This window comes from Lepidochelys kempii, chromosome 4 (assembly GCF_965140265.1).
Source record: "Lepidochelys kempii isolate rLepKem1 chromosome 4, rLepKem1.hap2, whole genome shotgun sequence".
Taxonomy (NCBI): Eukaryota; Metazoa; Chordata; order Testudines; family Cheloniidae; genus Lepidochelys; species Lepidochelys kempii.
In genome coordinates this window covers 128258933-128273440 of record NC_133259.1, presented here as the reverse complement: position 1 = coordinate 128273440, position 14508 = coordinate 128258933, and the positions used below count along the sequence as shown (strand labels likewise).

At 41.1% G+C, this 14508-nt stretch overlaps 1 protein-coding gene across 4 annotated transcripts in view; it reads left to right on the top strand.

Annotated features, from left to right (window-relative positions):
* The window catches only part of EIF2AK3 (eukaryotic translation initiation factor 2 alpha kinase 3), a 73219-nt gene that overhangs the window by 435 nt on the left and 58276 nt on the right, over positions 1–14508 (top strand). For 2 of the 4 annotated variants that reach the window (XM_073342906.1, XM_073342905.1), the window contains exon 2: positions 12312–12441. In XM_073342906.1, coding sequence (XP_073199007.1) covers positions 12312–12441 — 130 coding nt within the window. Of the gene's footprint in view, positions 1–617; positions 726–4017; positions 4117–12311; positions 12442–14508 lie in introns of those variants that run through there. The other 2 variants (XM_073342908.1, XM_073342907.1) reach the window with 2 other exon arrangements.

Sequence of the window (14508 nt, the reverse complement as noted above, 5' to 3'; positions counted from 1 at the left end):
GACTCTGCCAGTGGGTTGCCGGGGAAGGGACGAGAGGAGGGAGATGAGCGCGCAAGGGAGGTGAATGTGATGGGCAAGGGGGCTAGGTGGGACGGTGCAGGAAGGGGGGGGGGTTGCAGGCAGGATGGGGGGGCTGGGGGTGCAGGGAGGAAGGGGGACTAGGTGGGGAAGTTTCTGGGTAGAACCCCCAAGTAGGTTTAGTGTTCTCTCCCCGTACGCCCTGTCGGGGTGAAGGGTGTTTGTTGTTGCCCTGGCCTTGTTTTCATTACATGGGAGGAGTAGTCCCCGTTGTTTGTCTGCTCTGGCTTGTCATTGCGGGTGGGAAAGTGATAGCCGTGGGTCTGGCTCCTTCCTTAGTTTATTACTGGGAAGCGGTTCCACCCTGTGCCTTGTTTTAAAGTGTCTGGGCTCCTGGATCTGTAGTTTACTAAGTCTTTTTATTTATCCTATGTTCTCTCCCAAACACCTGCATATAATAGGTCGTTAAAGTGTATTGTGCACCTTTCTGTCATCCTGTTCTACATTGGAGAAGAAAAGGATTCTAATTAAAGCTTAATTTGTCTTTTCCTTTCATGTGTAATAATATACACATTGGTGTGCATTACAACAGAGAAAATGATGAAAAACAGACTACCTTTTCCATTGGTTTGTTTCCCCCCATTCTGCAACTTATTGGGGCAAACTTGGATAAAAATCATTGGTGAACAGATGATTCTAATAAAGAGGTGATTAAAATACAAAAGTAACACTGAGCAGTCTCCAGTACATCTCTGATCTGGCTGAAGAAAGATCAGGAATTATGTCATTGCAGGAGCTAAAGGGGAAGAATATGATCAAGTATCACTTTTTTCTTCTAATGAAGCAAAGTACACTACCAGACTTTGTTTTGAAGTGAGAGATTTGAAGCCTTGAGTTCATAGACTCTAGAATAATTCAGTTTCTACAAGTAACTGTCTGGTTAACCCACATCCTGTGCCAGTTTAAGATTTTCTCCCTCTTAAACAGTGAAGAGTCATTCTTTTGTGCGTTGGCTCATTAAAAATTATAACCTGGCTTGCTGCGCTTCTCATTCTGGCTAGGGGAAAAAGCAGCCTTCTGTTCTTCAATTTAAAATTTGCAAAATACATTTTACATTGAACTACTAGAAGTAATCTTGGGTTATCTCTCTGTATAAAATATTCAACCTAATAATTTGAAGCCAAAGACTAAAGACAGCCATTCTCTGATTAGTGCACTAGAATAGGCTATTACTGGATGACTGGTAGAATTGCTATGTAGCTGTAGTAGGAGTGAGGAATTACCATAAATGTTAATTCTTTGTGTTAGTTGCCTGTACCTGAAAGATGCAGACTCTTATCTGGATTCACACTTGTTCAGTTGCTCTTGAGCAGTAGACTATGGCACTGCCGAGGGTAGCTGAACTCAGGCTAACTTATTTTAGTTGTTAAAATAAATTGGTGTTGCAATAACTAGTAAATCAATACAATGAGCATTCTATATTGTAGCTTGTGAGGGGTTTTTCCTATCCTCCCAAGATACAGTAAATATTCGGAGGGTTATTAAATTGTAAAGTTCAAGGACACAAGGGAAAAATGTTGTTATACATAGATGTTTAGGTGCATAGGTTATAAAATTGGAGGAGCACTTTGCTATTTGCTGACTTTGTATTCTAAAGTCAGCTTGCAGTATCTTTTATATATTGTGCTTGAGAAGATACTCTTAGTAGTTCCAAATATGGCTTGATTGATTTGTTTAAAGAGCAGTAGAAGGGATGCTAATTCTCAAGTGTTGGGCTGACCTGACTGTTCAGTGTAGAGATGGGTTGTTTTTGTTTTGAGTTTCCTTAAACAAAAACATTGAAGCTTGTCTATACTGCAGATACAACTGCTGTGGACCCAGTGACAATGCAGTTGTTCCTTGTCCTGGTTACATGTCCCCTTGCATGGGTCTATCTTGTGTTGTAGTCAGAACCTTAATTCAGTTTCTGTTACTGGGCAGGTGAGGTCCTACGTATTTTGCTAGTGGAATAGAGTTGTAATGGGGTTATCTGAAAGCATGGTAGTAGACGTAGTGCACTCTGTCCATAAATAGATACTGCTAGAGGTGTTAGGCTCCAGATTTGACTAGCTTTTTCATCTGTGTGAAAAATCTATCTGTGGATTTTTCTGTATTAATTTAAAAGGAGAAATCAATGCTAGGAGCACTTAAGTATCTGTGAATGAAGGACAGAAAATTAGTAATTCCAAAAGGATTATTACAAACGGCTGGATGGAAAGAGTTTAACATTATGACAAACTTTGACATAGTTTATTAAATTTCAAATGTACTTGTATAATATTTCTCAAGTGCAGTCCTTAGCTGTTTTTTAGGGTACTCTACTGTATCAAGCAGATGGAAGGTGGTATTGACATGTCACTTTGTGCTGCTGATGTTGCAAGTGATAGGGTTTGGTGTTTCTAGAACACATTTATTTCAAAAGTTCTCAGACTTAACTAAAATACAAACTAAAGGGAGAATGCAGGCACAGTGGATCCTCCATTCATTTAACAAACTTGATCAGATGTCTGAATCAAGTGATGCATGCAGGATACCCACATCCTCTCAAGTGTGCTCATGTAACTGAGTAGCAGTTTTATTTGAAGCGTCTTCAGTCAACACAAGACTTGTGAAGAGAGATGGCTAAATATAGTCATCTTATTCGTTAACAATTCTGCTTTTCACTAAGCATGTTCTACTTTTAAGTGTGAATATTGCTTTAAGAATTTGGCATAGTATGCTGTGACAATCTGATGTAATACCAATTATAGGTGTGACTAAAGAAAAATTTTCAGAGAAACTCTGAAAAACTAAGTAATCTACCCGGTTTATAAATCTTCTTGAGAAAAGCAACTAGTGTCCTTTTGAAAAGGACACTGCCGATTTAAAAATCTTGTGTCAATGTTTTAACCTAATGCTATCGGTAACACTAAGATTACTAGAAAGGTTAGAGGAAAACTTTCATTTTTTTTTAGTTTACTTTATGAAGTTGTCAGCACTTTATTTATAATCAGTTTCACTGTTTCCTGCGAATAGTTAGTTTACTCTGGGTCTTTCACACAGAAAAAGGAGAGAAAAATATTTTTAAAATACGAAAATGTGATTCCGAAACTATAAAAAATGATGGGTTCTTAGGGCAGATGGGTAGTACCTCAAACCTTTTCAAAAACTGATTAGATGTTAAGTTAATAGTGTCACTTTAACCTGACAACCACCAAAGGGTGGGCAAAATATAGTAAGATTGTATAATATATAAAATATTTGAAATGGTAAATTTAAAACTAATCTTGATATCAGAACTAGGAAAACATTCCAGCAAATTTCTACTGGTCATGAATTTAAAACTTGTGAAGTCCCAGGAATACTGTTTGATAGCAAGCTAAAGATTTGGTCCAGAAGTATCTCAAATAATTTACAAGGCAGCATTTTAGTTCAAAGTGAAACAATCCCCCAAAGACTACCAGGGGTAATCAGTTATTTTTGTCAAGGTCCATATTTCTTAGTCAAAGTCCAGATTTCAGAAAAAATAACAATGACAATAGTAAGAAATAAAAAGATTTTTGCTGTCCATTCAAAAGCGTCTGGCGGTCTGGATTTGGCCCAGGGTACGTCTATTGATTACCCCGTACTAGACTAACATTCACTTCTCCTGTAGCTAATCCTTTGATTCCAGCTCTAAATGTAGCTAGCTGTAAGACTTGGATAACGCTGAGCTGGTCTTGTGACTATGGTCTGTTCAAACAAAATAATCGTGGTTTGGAAGGAAGTATTTGCTTAGTAGGTGAGTCTTGTCATGTAAAGTCCACAGTATTGTAGCTATCTAGTGGAAAACATTTTGATTATGTATAATGGCATTCAAAAGAGTTTGGGGGCAGCAAATAGGTGGTAAAAACCCCGGTTTTAAAACAAGCATATGTAGATTGTGCAGAGTATTTTTGTTTTGAATGAAGACTTGAATGAATTCTCTCCTTTAACAAACAGAAAACTCATCATGGTGCATCTTCTCAGCTGTCGTTACTTCTTTCTAGTGAAGAGGCTTGAATTCATGATATAGGAAGACATGTGAAACCAATAAAGCTGGTAAAAATGCTTCATAGCCAGATAATTTTGGGAAGGCTGAAGTTTGTATCTGGGGAGGAAGGTAGTGTGGGTATGTAAAATGCGGAAAGATAAATAGCTGCTTATATAGGAACAAAGCAAGTTGGGCAAGGGAAATGGTTAGCAAAAGCAATGGTTTAGGTGGGAAGGCAGTGTTTGGCACTGACTAGGTGCCAATTATTGTTTAATCTTCTTTCTTGGTGTTGATTTGATCAAGGTGAAATTTAAATTAGGGATGTGGATTAATTGCAGTTAACTCACACGAATAACTCAAAAAAATTAATCACAATTAATCACAGTTTTAATCATACTGTTAAACTGTAGAATACCAATTGAAATTTATTAAATATTTTTGGATGTTTTTCTTATCGGGGGGGAGGGATAGCTCAGTGGTATGAGCATTGGCCTGCTAAATCCAGGGTTGTGAGTTCAATCCTTGAGGGGGCCATTTAGGGATTGGGGCAAAAATTGAGGATTGGCTCTGCTTTGAGCAGGGGGTTGGACAAGATGATCTCCTGAGGTCCTTTCCAACCCTGATATTCTATGATTCTACATTGCCAAATATATTGACTTCAGTTACAACACGGAATACAAAGTGTACAGTGCTCACTCTATATTATTTTTTATTGCAAATATTTACACTGTAAAAATGATAAACAAAAGAAATAGTATTTTTCAATTTACCTCATACAGGTACTGGAGTGTAATTTCTTTATTGTGAAAGTGCAACTTACAAATGTAGATTTTTTTTTGTTTGTTTGTTACACTATTTTGTTTTTGAGTGCAGTTAAGTAAAACTTTAGAGCCTCCAAGTCCGCTCAGACCTACTTGTTCAGCCAACCACTAAGACAAACAAGTTTGTTTACATTTATGGGAGATAATGCTGCCCGCTTCTTATTTATGTCACCTGAAAGTGAGAACAGGAGTTCACATGGCACTTTTGTAGCCGGCGTTGCAAGGTATTTACCTGCCAGGTATGCCCCTTCATGCTTTGGCCACCATTCCATAGGGCATGTTTCCATGCTGATGCTCGTTAAAAAAATAAGGCATTAATTAAATTTGTGACTGAACTCCTTGGGGGAGAATTATATGTCTCCTGCTCTGTGTTTTACCCGCATTCTGCCATATATTTCATGTTATAGTAGTCTCTGATGACTCAGCACGTTTTTGTTTTTAAGAACGCTTTCACTGCAAATTTGACAAAATGCAAAGAAGGTACCAGTGTGAGATTTCTAAAGATAGCTACAGCAGTCGACCCAAGGTTTAAGAGTCTGAAGTGCCTTCCAAAATCTGAGAGGGATGAGGTGTAGAGCATGCTTTCAGAAGTCTTAAAAGAGCAACACTCCGATGCGGAAACTACAGAACACGAACCACCAAAAAAGATAATCAGCCTTCTGCTGGCGGAATTTTACTCAGATGATGGAAATGGACATGCGTTGGTCCACACTGCTTTGAATTGTTATCGAGCAGAACCTGTCATTAGCATGGACGCATGTCCTCTGGAATGGTGGTTAATGCATGAAAGGGCATGTGAATCTTCAGTGCATCTGGCACATAAATATCATGCGACCTCAGCTACAGCAGTGCCATGTGAACGCCTGTTCTCGCTTTCAGGTGACATTGTAAACAAGAAGTAGGCAGCATTATCTCCTGCAAATATAAACAAACTTGTTTGTCTTAGTGGTTGGCTGAACAAGAAGTAGGACTGAGTGGACTTGGAGGCTCTAGAATTTTACATTGTTCTATTTTTGAATGCAGTTTTTTTTGTACATAATTCTACTTTCATGATCGTTCAACTTTCACAATGAGATCCTACTACAGTACTTATAATGGGGGAATTAAAAAATACTATTTCTCTTGTTATTTTACAGTGTAAATATTTGTAATGAAAAATAGAAAGTGAGCACTGTACATTTTGTATTCTGTGTTGCAATTAAAATCAATATATTTGAAAATGTAGAAAAAATCCAAAAATATTAAATATTAACAGTGCAATTAATTGCATGATTAATCACAATTAATTTTTTTAAGCACTTGACAGCCCTAATTTAAATAGATACACTTTGAATAGTCATTTGTGTTTTGTTTGATAAGTGTGCTTTGAGCTTTTGGGTTTTGAACAAGCACAGTCATTAGCAGAACCCAGTTACACTGAGAGCTACAATATAATGTACAATTGTGTGACCATTAGAGTGCTTGAGTATGGATACACTGAACTATATTATTAGCCTGCTTGTGATTCCTGTACCTTTATAGCAGTAATTATCACATTCAGCTTATAAAACTGCTAGTAAGTTTGAGTGAAGCTGTAGTTCTCAAATATTTGACAAAAGAATTGATGCCTTTCCTAGTACATTAAAATCTACAAAAAGAAAAGGAGTACTTGTGGCACCTTAGAGACTAACAAATTTATTTGAGCATGAGCTTTCGTCAGCTACAGCTACTGGATGCATTCAGTGGAAATAAAGTGAGCTGTCGCTCACGAAAGCTTATGCTCAAATAAATGTTAGTTTCTAAGGTGCCACAAGTCCTCCTTTTCTTTTTGCAAATACAGACTAACATGGCTGCTACTCTGAAACCTGTCATTAAAATCTACGTTTCTTGATTCAAAAAACAGACATTACACTTGAAAAATGTGGTGCTATATTGTTGGAATAGGGGTGGGTGTGTGTGTATATAGTTGTCACACAATATTCAGATTATTAATAACAATGTAATACATTCTTTACAAGGATGTGTTTTTTTTCAGTGGTGGAATGTGTTTAAATTTAAAATTGCAACGCTGCACATGGTCTGTTACTGTGGTTGATGTTTTACCAGTACTGTATAAGACACTGCCCTTTTGCATATCTTTTAGAATCATGCTTTATATATTTTATGGACATTTTTTAAAAGGAATACTGACCTATCCCTTAAAATGCATTATGTTCCTCTCTGAACTCCAAAATTGTGTGGTGTCAGTTGATCTGAGTCTGAATTTTCATTTTTGGACTGCAGTTAATATATCAAATTTAGGTGCTCCTGACTAGCAGTAAAAACACAATTTAATGAAAATATCTGTAAATCCAGCAGCCTCCTTTCACAACCACTTTTGACAGTAGCCAGCCGGAAAACTAAGAAAAGTGTCTCTTCCCAACAAACACCCCTTTTATCTATGCTCTCGACTCCCGAGAAGCCTGTGAAAATAGGCAAGCTTTTCAGCATGTCCAAAAGGTCAACAGATTTCAGCCCTCCCTTTTAGTTTTAAAAAAAAAAAAAAATTGTAGCCAAAACACCACTTCTTATTTTAACTGTGGTACTATTTCACGCGGATACACCCTCTCCATCTGGCAGGTCCCAGTCCATTTAGGCGTATATTCTAGAAACCAACAGCCTGCCCACTACTATCATGTGCTGTCAGTTAGATACACCACTTAAGCAGGCAGGCAGGCAGCTTTCTTCTCCCTTAGCTTTAGGGTATGTATACACAGCAGAAGTTATGCACTGCCTTTGCTCACATTCTCAAATGTAGGCTAAAGTCAGAGGAGTTCTGTAGCGCAGAAGAGAATGAACCAGATTTTCCCGATGTTCCAGGTCGGTGCCTTGGCCACTAGACAAGGAATTAATTCAGGAGGTCAGACTAGTTGATCAGATTGCTTGATAATCTGTGAATCTATGACCAGTGCTTAAATTCAAGCTATCTTGATACCAGTGTTATCGGGATTCAGTAGCAGTAAATACATCACAATACATGTGTGGACTTCAGAGAGGGCTAGTGAACAGAGTGCATACCCAGGGTCAGTGTCTAAGGCCTGGTCTACACTGTGAGTTTAGGTCGAATTTAGCGGCATTATCTCTATTTAACCCTGCACCCGTCCACATGACGAACCCCTTTTTTTCGACTTAAAGGGCTCTTAAAATCAATTTCTTTACTCCACCCCTGACGAGGGGATTAGCCCTGAAATCGGCCTTGCTGGGTCGAATTTGGGGTACTGTGGATGCAGTTCAACGGTATTGGCCTCCAGGAGCTATGCCAGAGTGTTCAGCTGTGACAGCTCTGGACAGTGCTCTCAACTCAGATGCACTGGCTAGGTATACAGAAAAAGGCCCGCAAACTTTTGAATCTCATTTCCTGTTTGGCCAGCATGGCGATCTCACCTGCACAGGTCACCATGCAGAGCTCATCATCACAGGAGACCATGCAGTCCCAGAATCGTAGAAGAGCTCCAGTATGGACCGAACGGGAGGTACGGGATCTGATCGCTGTATGGGGAGATGAATCTGCGCTGGTAGAACTCCATTCAAAAAGACAAAATGCCAAAATATTTGAAAAAATTCTCCTTTTAAATTGCCAACCTATTTTTAATGGCCAACCCAATGGCTACTTCATATGGGAAATAAGCGTGCTGCTGTTTGAAACCATTCCCACATCGTTATGAAGGTTAAAGAAGCCAAAAGACTGTGGTTTACCATGGCTGCCTGCAAGCCAAATTCTGCTGCCCGGCCCTGTGTGAGTGATCTCTCACACCAAACCGGCATACCCTCAAGAGGCAAAATGCAACCTTGTAATGAAAGCACATGTGCTATGTGATAACAGCAAGGCTTACTGTAAAAGAGTGTACCCATTGTTCTGTAAAATGTGTCTTTTTAACTACCACTGTCCCTTTTTTTCGCCTCCGCCAGCTGCATATGTTTCTCCTTCCCAGAGGCTAGCAAAGATTAGAAGGCGAAAAAAACGCACTCGTGATGAAATGTTCTCTGACCTCAAGCTGTCCTCCCACACTGACAGAGCACAGCAAAATACATGGAGGCAGACAATCTCAGAGTGCAGGAAAACACAACATGACCGCGAGGAAAGGTGATGGGCTGAAGATGGTAGGTGGCGTCAGCTTGCTGAAAGAAGGCAGGAGTCAATGCTTCAGGCTGCTGGAGAATCAAACTCGTATGTTCCAGCGTATGATTGAGCTGCAGGAAAGGCAGCAGAAGCACAGACTGCCGCTATAGCCCCTGTGTAACCAACCGCCCTCCTCCACAAGTTCCATAGCCTCCTCACCCAGACGCCCAAGAATGCGGTGGGGGGGCCCTCTGGCCACGCAGCCACTCCACCCCAGAGGATTGCCCAAGCAACAGAAGGCTGGGATTCAATAAGTTTTTTAAAGTGTTAAACTTTTAAAGTGCTGTGTGGCCTTGTCCTTCCCTTCTCCAGCACCACACCCAGTGCTTCCCTCCTCCACCACCCCTCCCGGGCTACCTTGGCAGTTATCCCCCTATTTGTGTGATGAATAAATAAAGAATGCATGAATGTGAAGCAACAATGACTTCATTGCCTCTGCAAGCAGTGATCGAAGCGGGGAGGGGAGGGTGCTTAGCTTACAGGAAAGTAGAGTGAAACTGGGGGGGTTCCATCAAGGAGAAACAAACAGAAGTGTCATACAGTACCCTGGCCAGTCATGAAACTGGTTTTCAAAGCTTCTCTGATGCGCACCGCACAATCCTGTATTCTTCTAACTATCCTGGTGTCTGGCTGCGCATAATCAGCTGCCAGGCTATTTGCCTCAACCTCCCACCCCGCCATAAACGTCTTCCCCTTACTCTCACAGATATTGTGGAACACACAGCAAGCAGCAATAACAACGGGAATATTGGTTTCGCTGAGGTCTAACCTAGTCAGTAAACTGCACCAGTGCACTTTTAAATGCTCAAATGCACCTTCTACCACCATTCTGCACTTGCTCAGCCTATAGTTGAACAGCTCCTGACTACTGTCCAGAGTACCTGTGTACGGCTTCATGAGCCATGGCATTAAGGGGTTGGCTGAGTCCCCAAGGGTAACTGTAGGCATTTCAACATCCCCAACGGTTATTTTCTGGTCTGGGAATAAAGTCCCTTGCTGCAGCTTTTGAAACAGACCAGAGTTCCTGAAGATGCGAGCATCATGTACCTTTCCTGGCCATCCCACGTTGATGTTGGTGAAATGTCCCTTGTGATCCACCAGTGTGTGCAGCACCATTGAAAAGTACCCCTTTCGGTTTATGTACTTGCTGCCTTGGTGCTCCGGTACCAGGATAGGGATATGGGTTCCGTCTATAGCCCCACCACAGTTAGGGAATCCCATTGCAGCAAAGCCATCCACTATGACGCCCATTTCCCAGGGTCACTACTCTTGTTATCAGCAGATTTTTGATTGCATTGGCTACTTGCATCACAGCAGCCCCCACAGTAGATTTGCCCACTCCAAATTGATTCCCAACTGACCGATAGCTGTCTGGTGTTGCAAGCTTCCACAGGGCTATTGACACTTGCTTGTGAACTGTGGGGGCTACTCTCATCTTGGTATTCTTGTGCCTCAGGGCAGGGGAAAGCAAGTCACAAAGTTCCATGAAAGTTCACTTAAGCATGTGAAAGTATCACAGCCACTAGGAATCATCCCAGACCCGCAATGCTATGCGGTCCCACCACTCTGTGCTTGTTTCCTGGGGCCCAGAATCGGTGTTCCACGCCATGAACGGTGCAGTATGACTGCTGGCCGTTGTCGTCTCCTGCGTGCTTATTAGAAGACGGTGCAGTAGGACTGCGGGCAGGACTGAATCGCCATGAGACTAAACTTAAAAGGGAAATGACCTGGCTGAGTCACTCCCTTGTTTGCCCAGGCACCCCTGACCGACCTCACTGAGGTTGGCTAAAAGAGCACCCTGGAGTACAGCGATGATGGCTACCAGTCATACTGCACTGTCTGCTGCCAAAAGGTAATGAGCTGCTGCTGTGTAGCAATACAGTACCATATCTGCCAGCATGCAGGAGACATACGGTGACGCTGAGCGGGCTCTATGCTTGTCGTGGTATGGTGTCTGCACGGGTAACCCAGGAAAAAAGGTGCAAAACGATTGTCTGCCATTCTTTTCACGGAGGGAGGGAAGGAAGGGGGTGCCTGACAATATGTACCCAGAACCACCCGCGACAATGTTTTTGCCCCATTAGGCATTGGGATTTCTACCCAGAATTCAAATGGGCAGCGAAGACTGCAGGAACTGTGGGATAGCTACCCACAGTACAACACTCCGGAAGTCGACGGTTGCCTCGGTACCGTGGATGCACTCTGCTGACTAAAGGCACTTAGAGCATTTTTATGGGGACACACACAATCGACTATATAAAAACGCTTTCTACAAAACCAACTTCTATAAATTCAACCTAATTTCGTAGTGTAGATATAGCCTAAGAACGGCCATACTCGGTCAGACCAAAGGTCCATCTAGCTCAGTATCCTGTCTTCCGACAGTGGCCAATGCCAGATGCCCCAGAGGAAATGAACAGAACAGGTAATCATCAAATGATCCATCCCCTGTTGCCCATTTCCAGCTTCTGGCAAACAGAGGCTAGGGACACCATTCTAGCATCTTCCTGGCTAATAGCCATTGATGGACCTATCTTCCGTGAACTTATCTAGTTCTTTTTTGAACCCTTTTATAGTCTTGGCCTTCACAACATTCTCTGGCAAAGAGTTCCACAGGTTGACTGTGCGTTGTGTGAAGAAATACTTCCTTTTGTTTGTTTTAAACCTGCTAAATTGTTCTTCTTGCAAAGATACCAGTGCTGTGCCGTCTTTACAGCTATTGTTGGATTTAGGCAAGCTAGAACAGGCTAGCCCGTTTGCTGTGTAGGCATATCCTTCATTTCCAAATGAATGAATGCTTTTGCTCTGCTATGTTGTTTTTAAACAATTGCTTTCTTATGAGACATTTTCTGACATCCAAATTTGTTTCCATGCTTTGCTCAAGTTATTTGCAAATTTACTCAGTCTGTGCTGCAGTATTACTTGCATGCGACCTAGTGGGTTATTTGTTTTTGAAAACCATATGAGGGTTGTTGGGGTTTTTTTTGGTTAGGGTATACAAATCATATGAACTTCAAATAGGAAGATTGGTGAAAACATAAATCAATCTTAACAGTGACTGTAACTTATTTTGCTTCCAAGTGACCTCTTGAAATGATTAGAAGTTACATCATGGCATATGAAACAAGTTTCTGAGATCCAACTACAAACTTACAGCTCTTCTAGAGCTGCCCAGTTAAATGATACAATGCAAAATGTAAACACTATGATTTATTGAAGATAATGTAATCTGAAGTCAGAAAATATAGTTAGGCATATTTATAGCAGCTTTATTTCTGACTTCGAATGTTTCTGTGATTGGCAGATCCTTAGTAATTATCAGCACTTTGGATGGACGAATTGCTGCTCTTGACCCTGAGAATAGTGGCAGAAAGCAATGGGATCTGGATGTGGGATCTGGTTCTCTTGTGTCATCCAGCCTCAGTAAACCAGAGGTAAGACTTTTATATCTGTTACCTGATTTTTGTTTGTTTCTTAGGCTTTGTGTGCACTAAACTTTTTTTTTCTCAAGATTGCCCACAGTTTGCTACCACAGAGGTAGCTCCACCATGGCAATAGTGGGAATTTTTAAAGGAGGGAGAAAATTAGTATAAACATAGCTCTTCAGATATATTGTATGGCATGATATCTATAGGAATTGTATGCAGTTTTCAGTTATGTATAGTTCAAAGTGGTCCATGGATCTACGTAAAAAGAAAAAGATAATTTTGCTCATTGTAACAAATGATGTATTCTTTTCTGTTGGGAGCAGCAGAGGAAGTCCTTTTTTCTCTAAGACACCATGTGATCTTTTGTGCACATGCTACATAACACAGTCTATTCTGTCAGCAGGCTGGCCTAGTAATAAAGTGGAGCATTAAAGGTGACCTGCAGATGGAGGGAAGGGTTTTTACCCTCTCTTGCTGTTTTAATACTGATTAATTGGCAAAAAAAACTATAGTAAAACTTTTTGTTCTTTAATAGTGTTAAATGGAACCTGATGGGTGAGAGAGAGTGGGCTGTAGAAGGAGGTGAAGAACTTGTACGTTTCAGGAACTGTGGTGTTGGCAGAGTAAAAGTATGTTGTTGGGGTGTATTGGGATATTGCTGAAAGAAGGCAGAGTTAATGGTGCACAGGCAGCATGAATTGTGCATTTCTTGGTTTTCAGAAGTTTGAGTTTGGCTCAACTCAGTGTTCTGCAAGGAGACAACATCCACCAACCAATCTTAACTCTACATTAATGGAATTTCTTGCTGTGGAATTTCCTTTTAGAACAGGAAAAGATGTGGTGTTGGTACATGTTAGTAGTCCTTTAAGCAGTTGTACTTTTCATGTTCTGCAATTTGCATACTGAGCCAAATCAGTCCATAGCCAGCATTTCCTATGTCATGGTGTATTCCTTGCTCTCCCACAAACTTCTGTAACCTTGTGATCCAGGATTTGCCCAGAATTCACACACTGGCAACCCTGGCAAGCGCACATGTCTTTTCCCTCAGTGGTCAAGGTACCTGTGCTGTCAGTTCCAAACCTCTGTGGCATGTCTCTTTGTAAATACCACATTAATCTGCCATGAGATCAAGAAGTAGACACTTGCCCCCCACAAGCCTCCACCCACTATTCTCCCAGGAGCTAGTAAAATACAGATTTTCTCAAACAACCTACCACCCACCTTTATTTTCCCAACCCCTCACTCCTTCCCACCCTCCACAAAATTCCTCTGTCTCCGGCTCCTCCCCATCTGGTATAACAAATTTTTTTTGTCAGACTGGCTGCTGACTATTCTGCTATGCTTACAGAAATCTCTCATAAAATAAAAACATGTTGTAACAGAGACAAGTTGTAACAGAGACAACTTGTAGCAAGCAACAGGAGTTATTAAATTTTTGTTGCATAGGTGTACAAAGGTTCAGCCTAGAAATGACAGTGGCAGAGTATTCGCCGGGGCAATGGCGTTGACACATTCCCTTAAATTGCCCAGGCAAGGATAAAATGGGGCTTTTCTGTTTTGGTGCATGTGCACTGTAATCCTTCCAGACTGCACATCTGCACAATGTGAATATGTTCTTAAACGCTATTCACAGTTTGGATCCCCCAAAGACTAAGTAGGTGCCCTGCGCTACCTTGGGTGAACATTGACTAATTAGGATCATTTTGACCCACAGCAAGAATTTCATCTCTAACTCTGCAAGGGGAAAAAAACAAATGCCACCACGTTTAAAAGCTTTTTGCTAAAAGGCTATTTTTTTTTTCAGGGCTTATATCTCTAGAACCCTGACTCAGTGACCCAAATTTGGGTTATTAACCCTACTCTGCACTCCCATGAGGTATTGCCAATTTCAAGAAAATCTATACAAGTATGCAGATTTTAGAACACTTAGAAGCACCGTCCTTTTAAAGAGGAAGGATAGAGATATGATGGAGGGAAAAGGGCTCCTCTCAACTGAGGCCTTGGTCTACGCTAGGAAATTATTGACAAATCCTCATTTCTGAACAATGCAGTTAAGCCAACCTAACCCCCGGT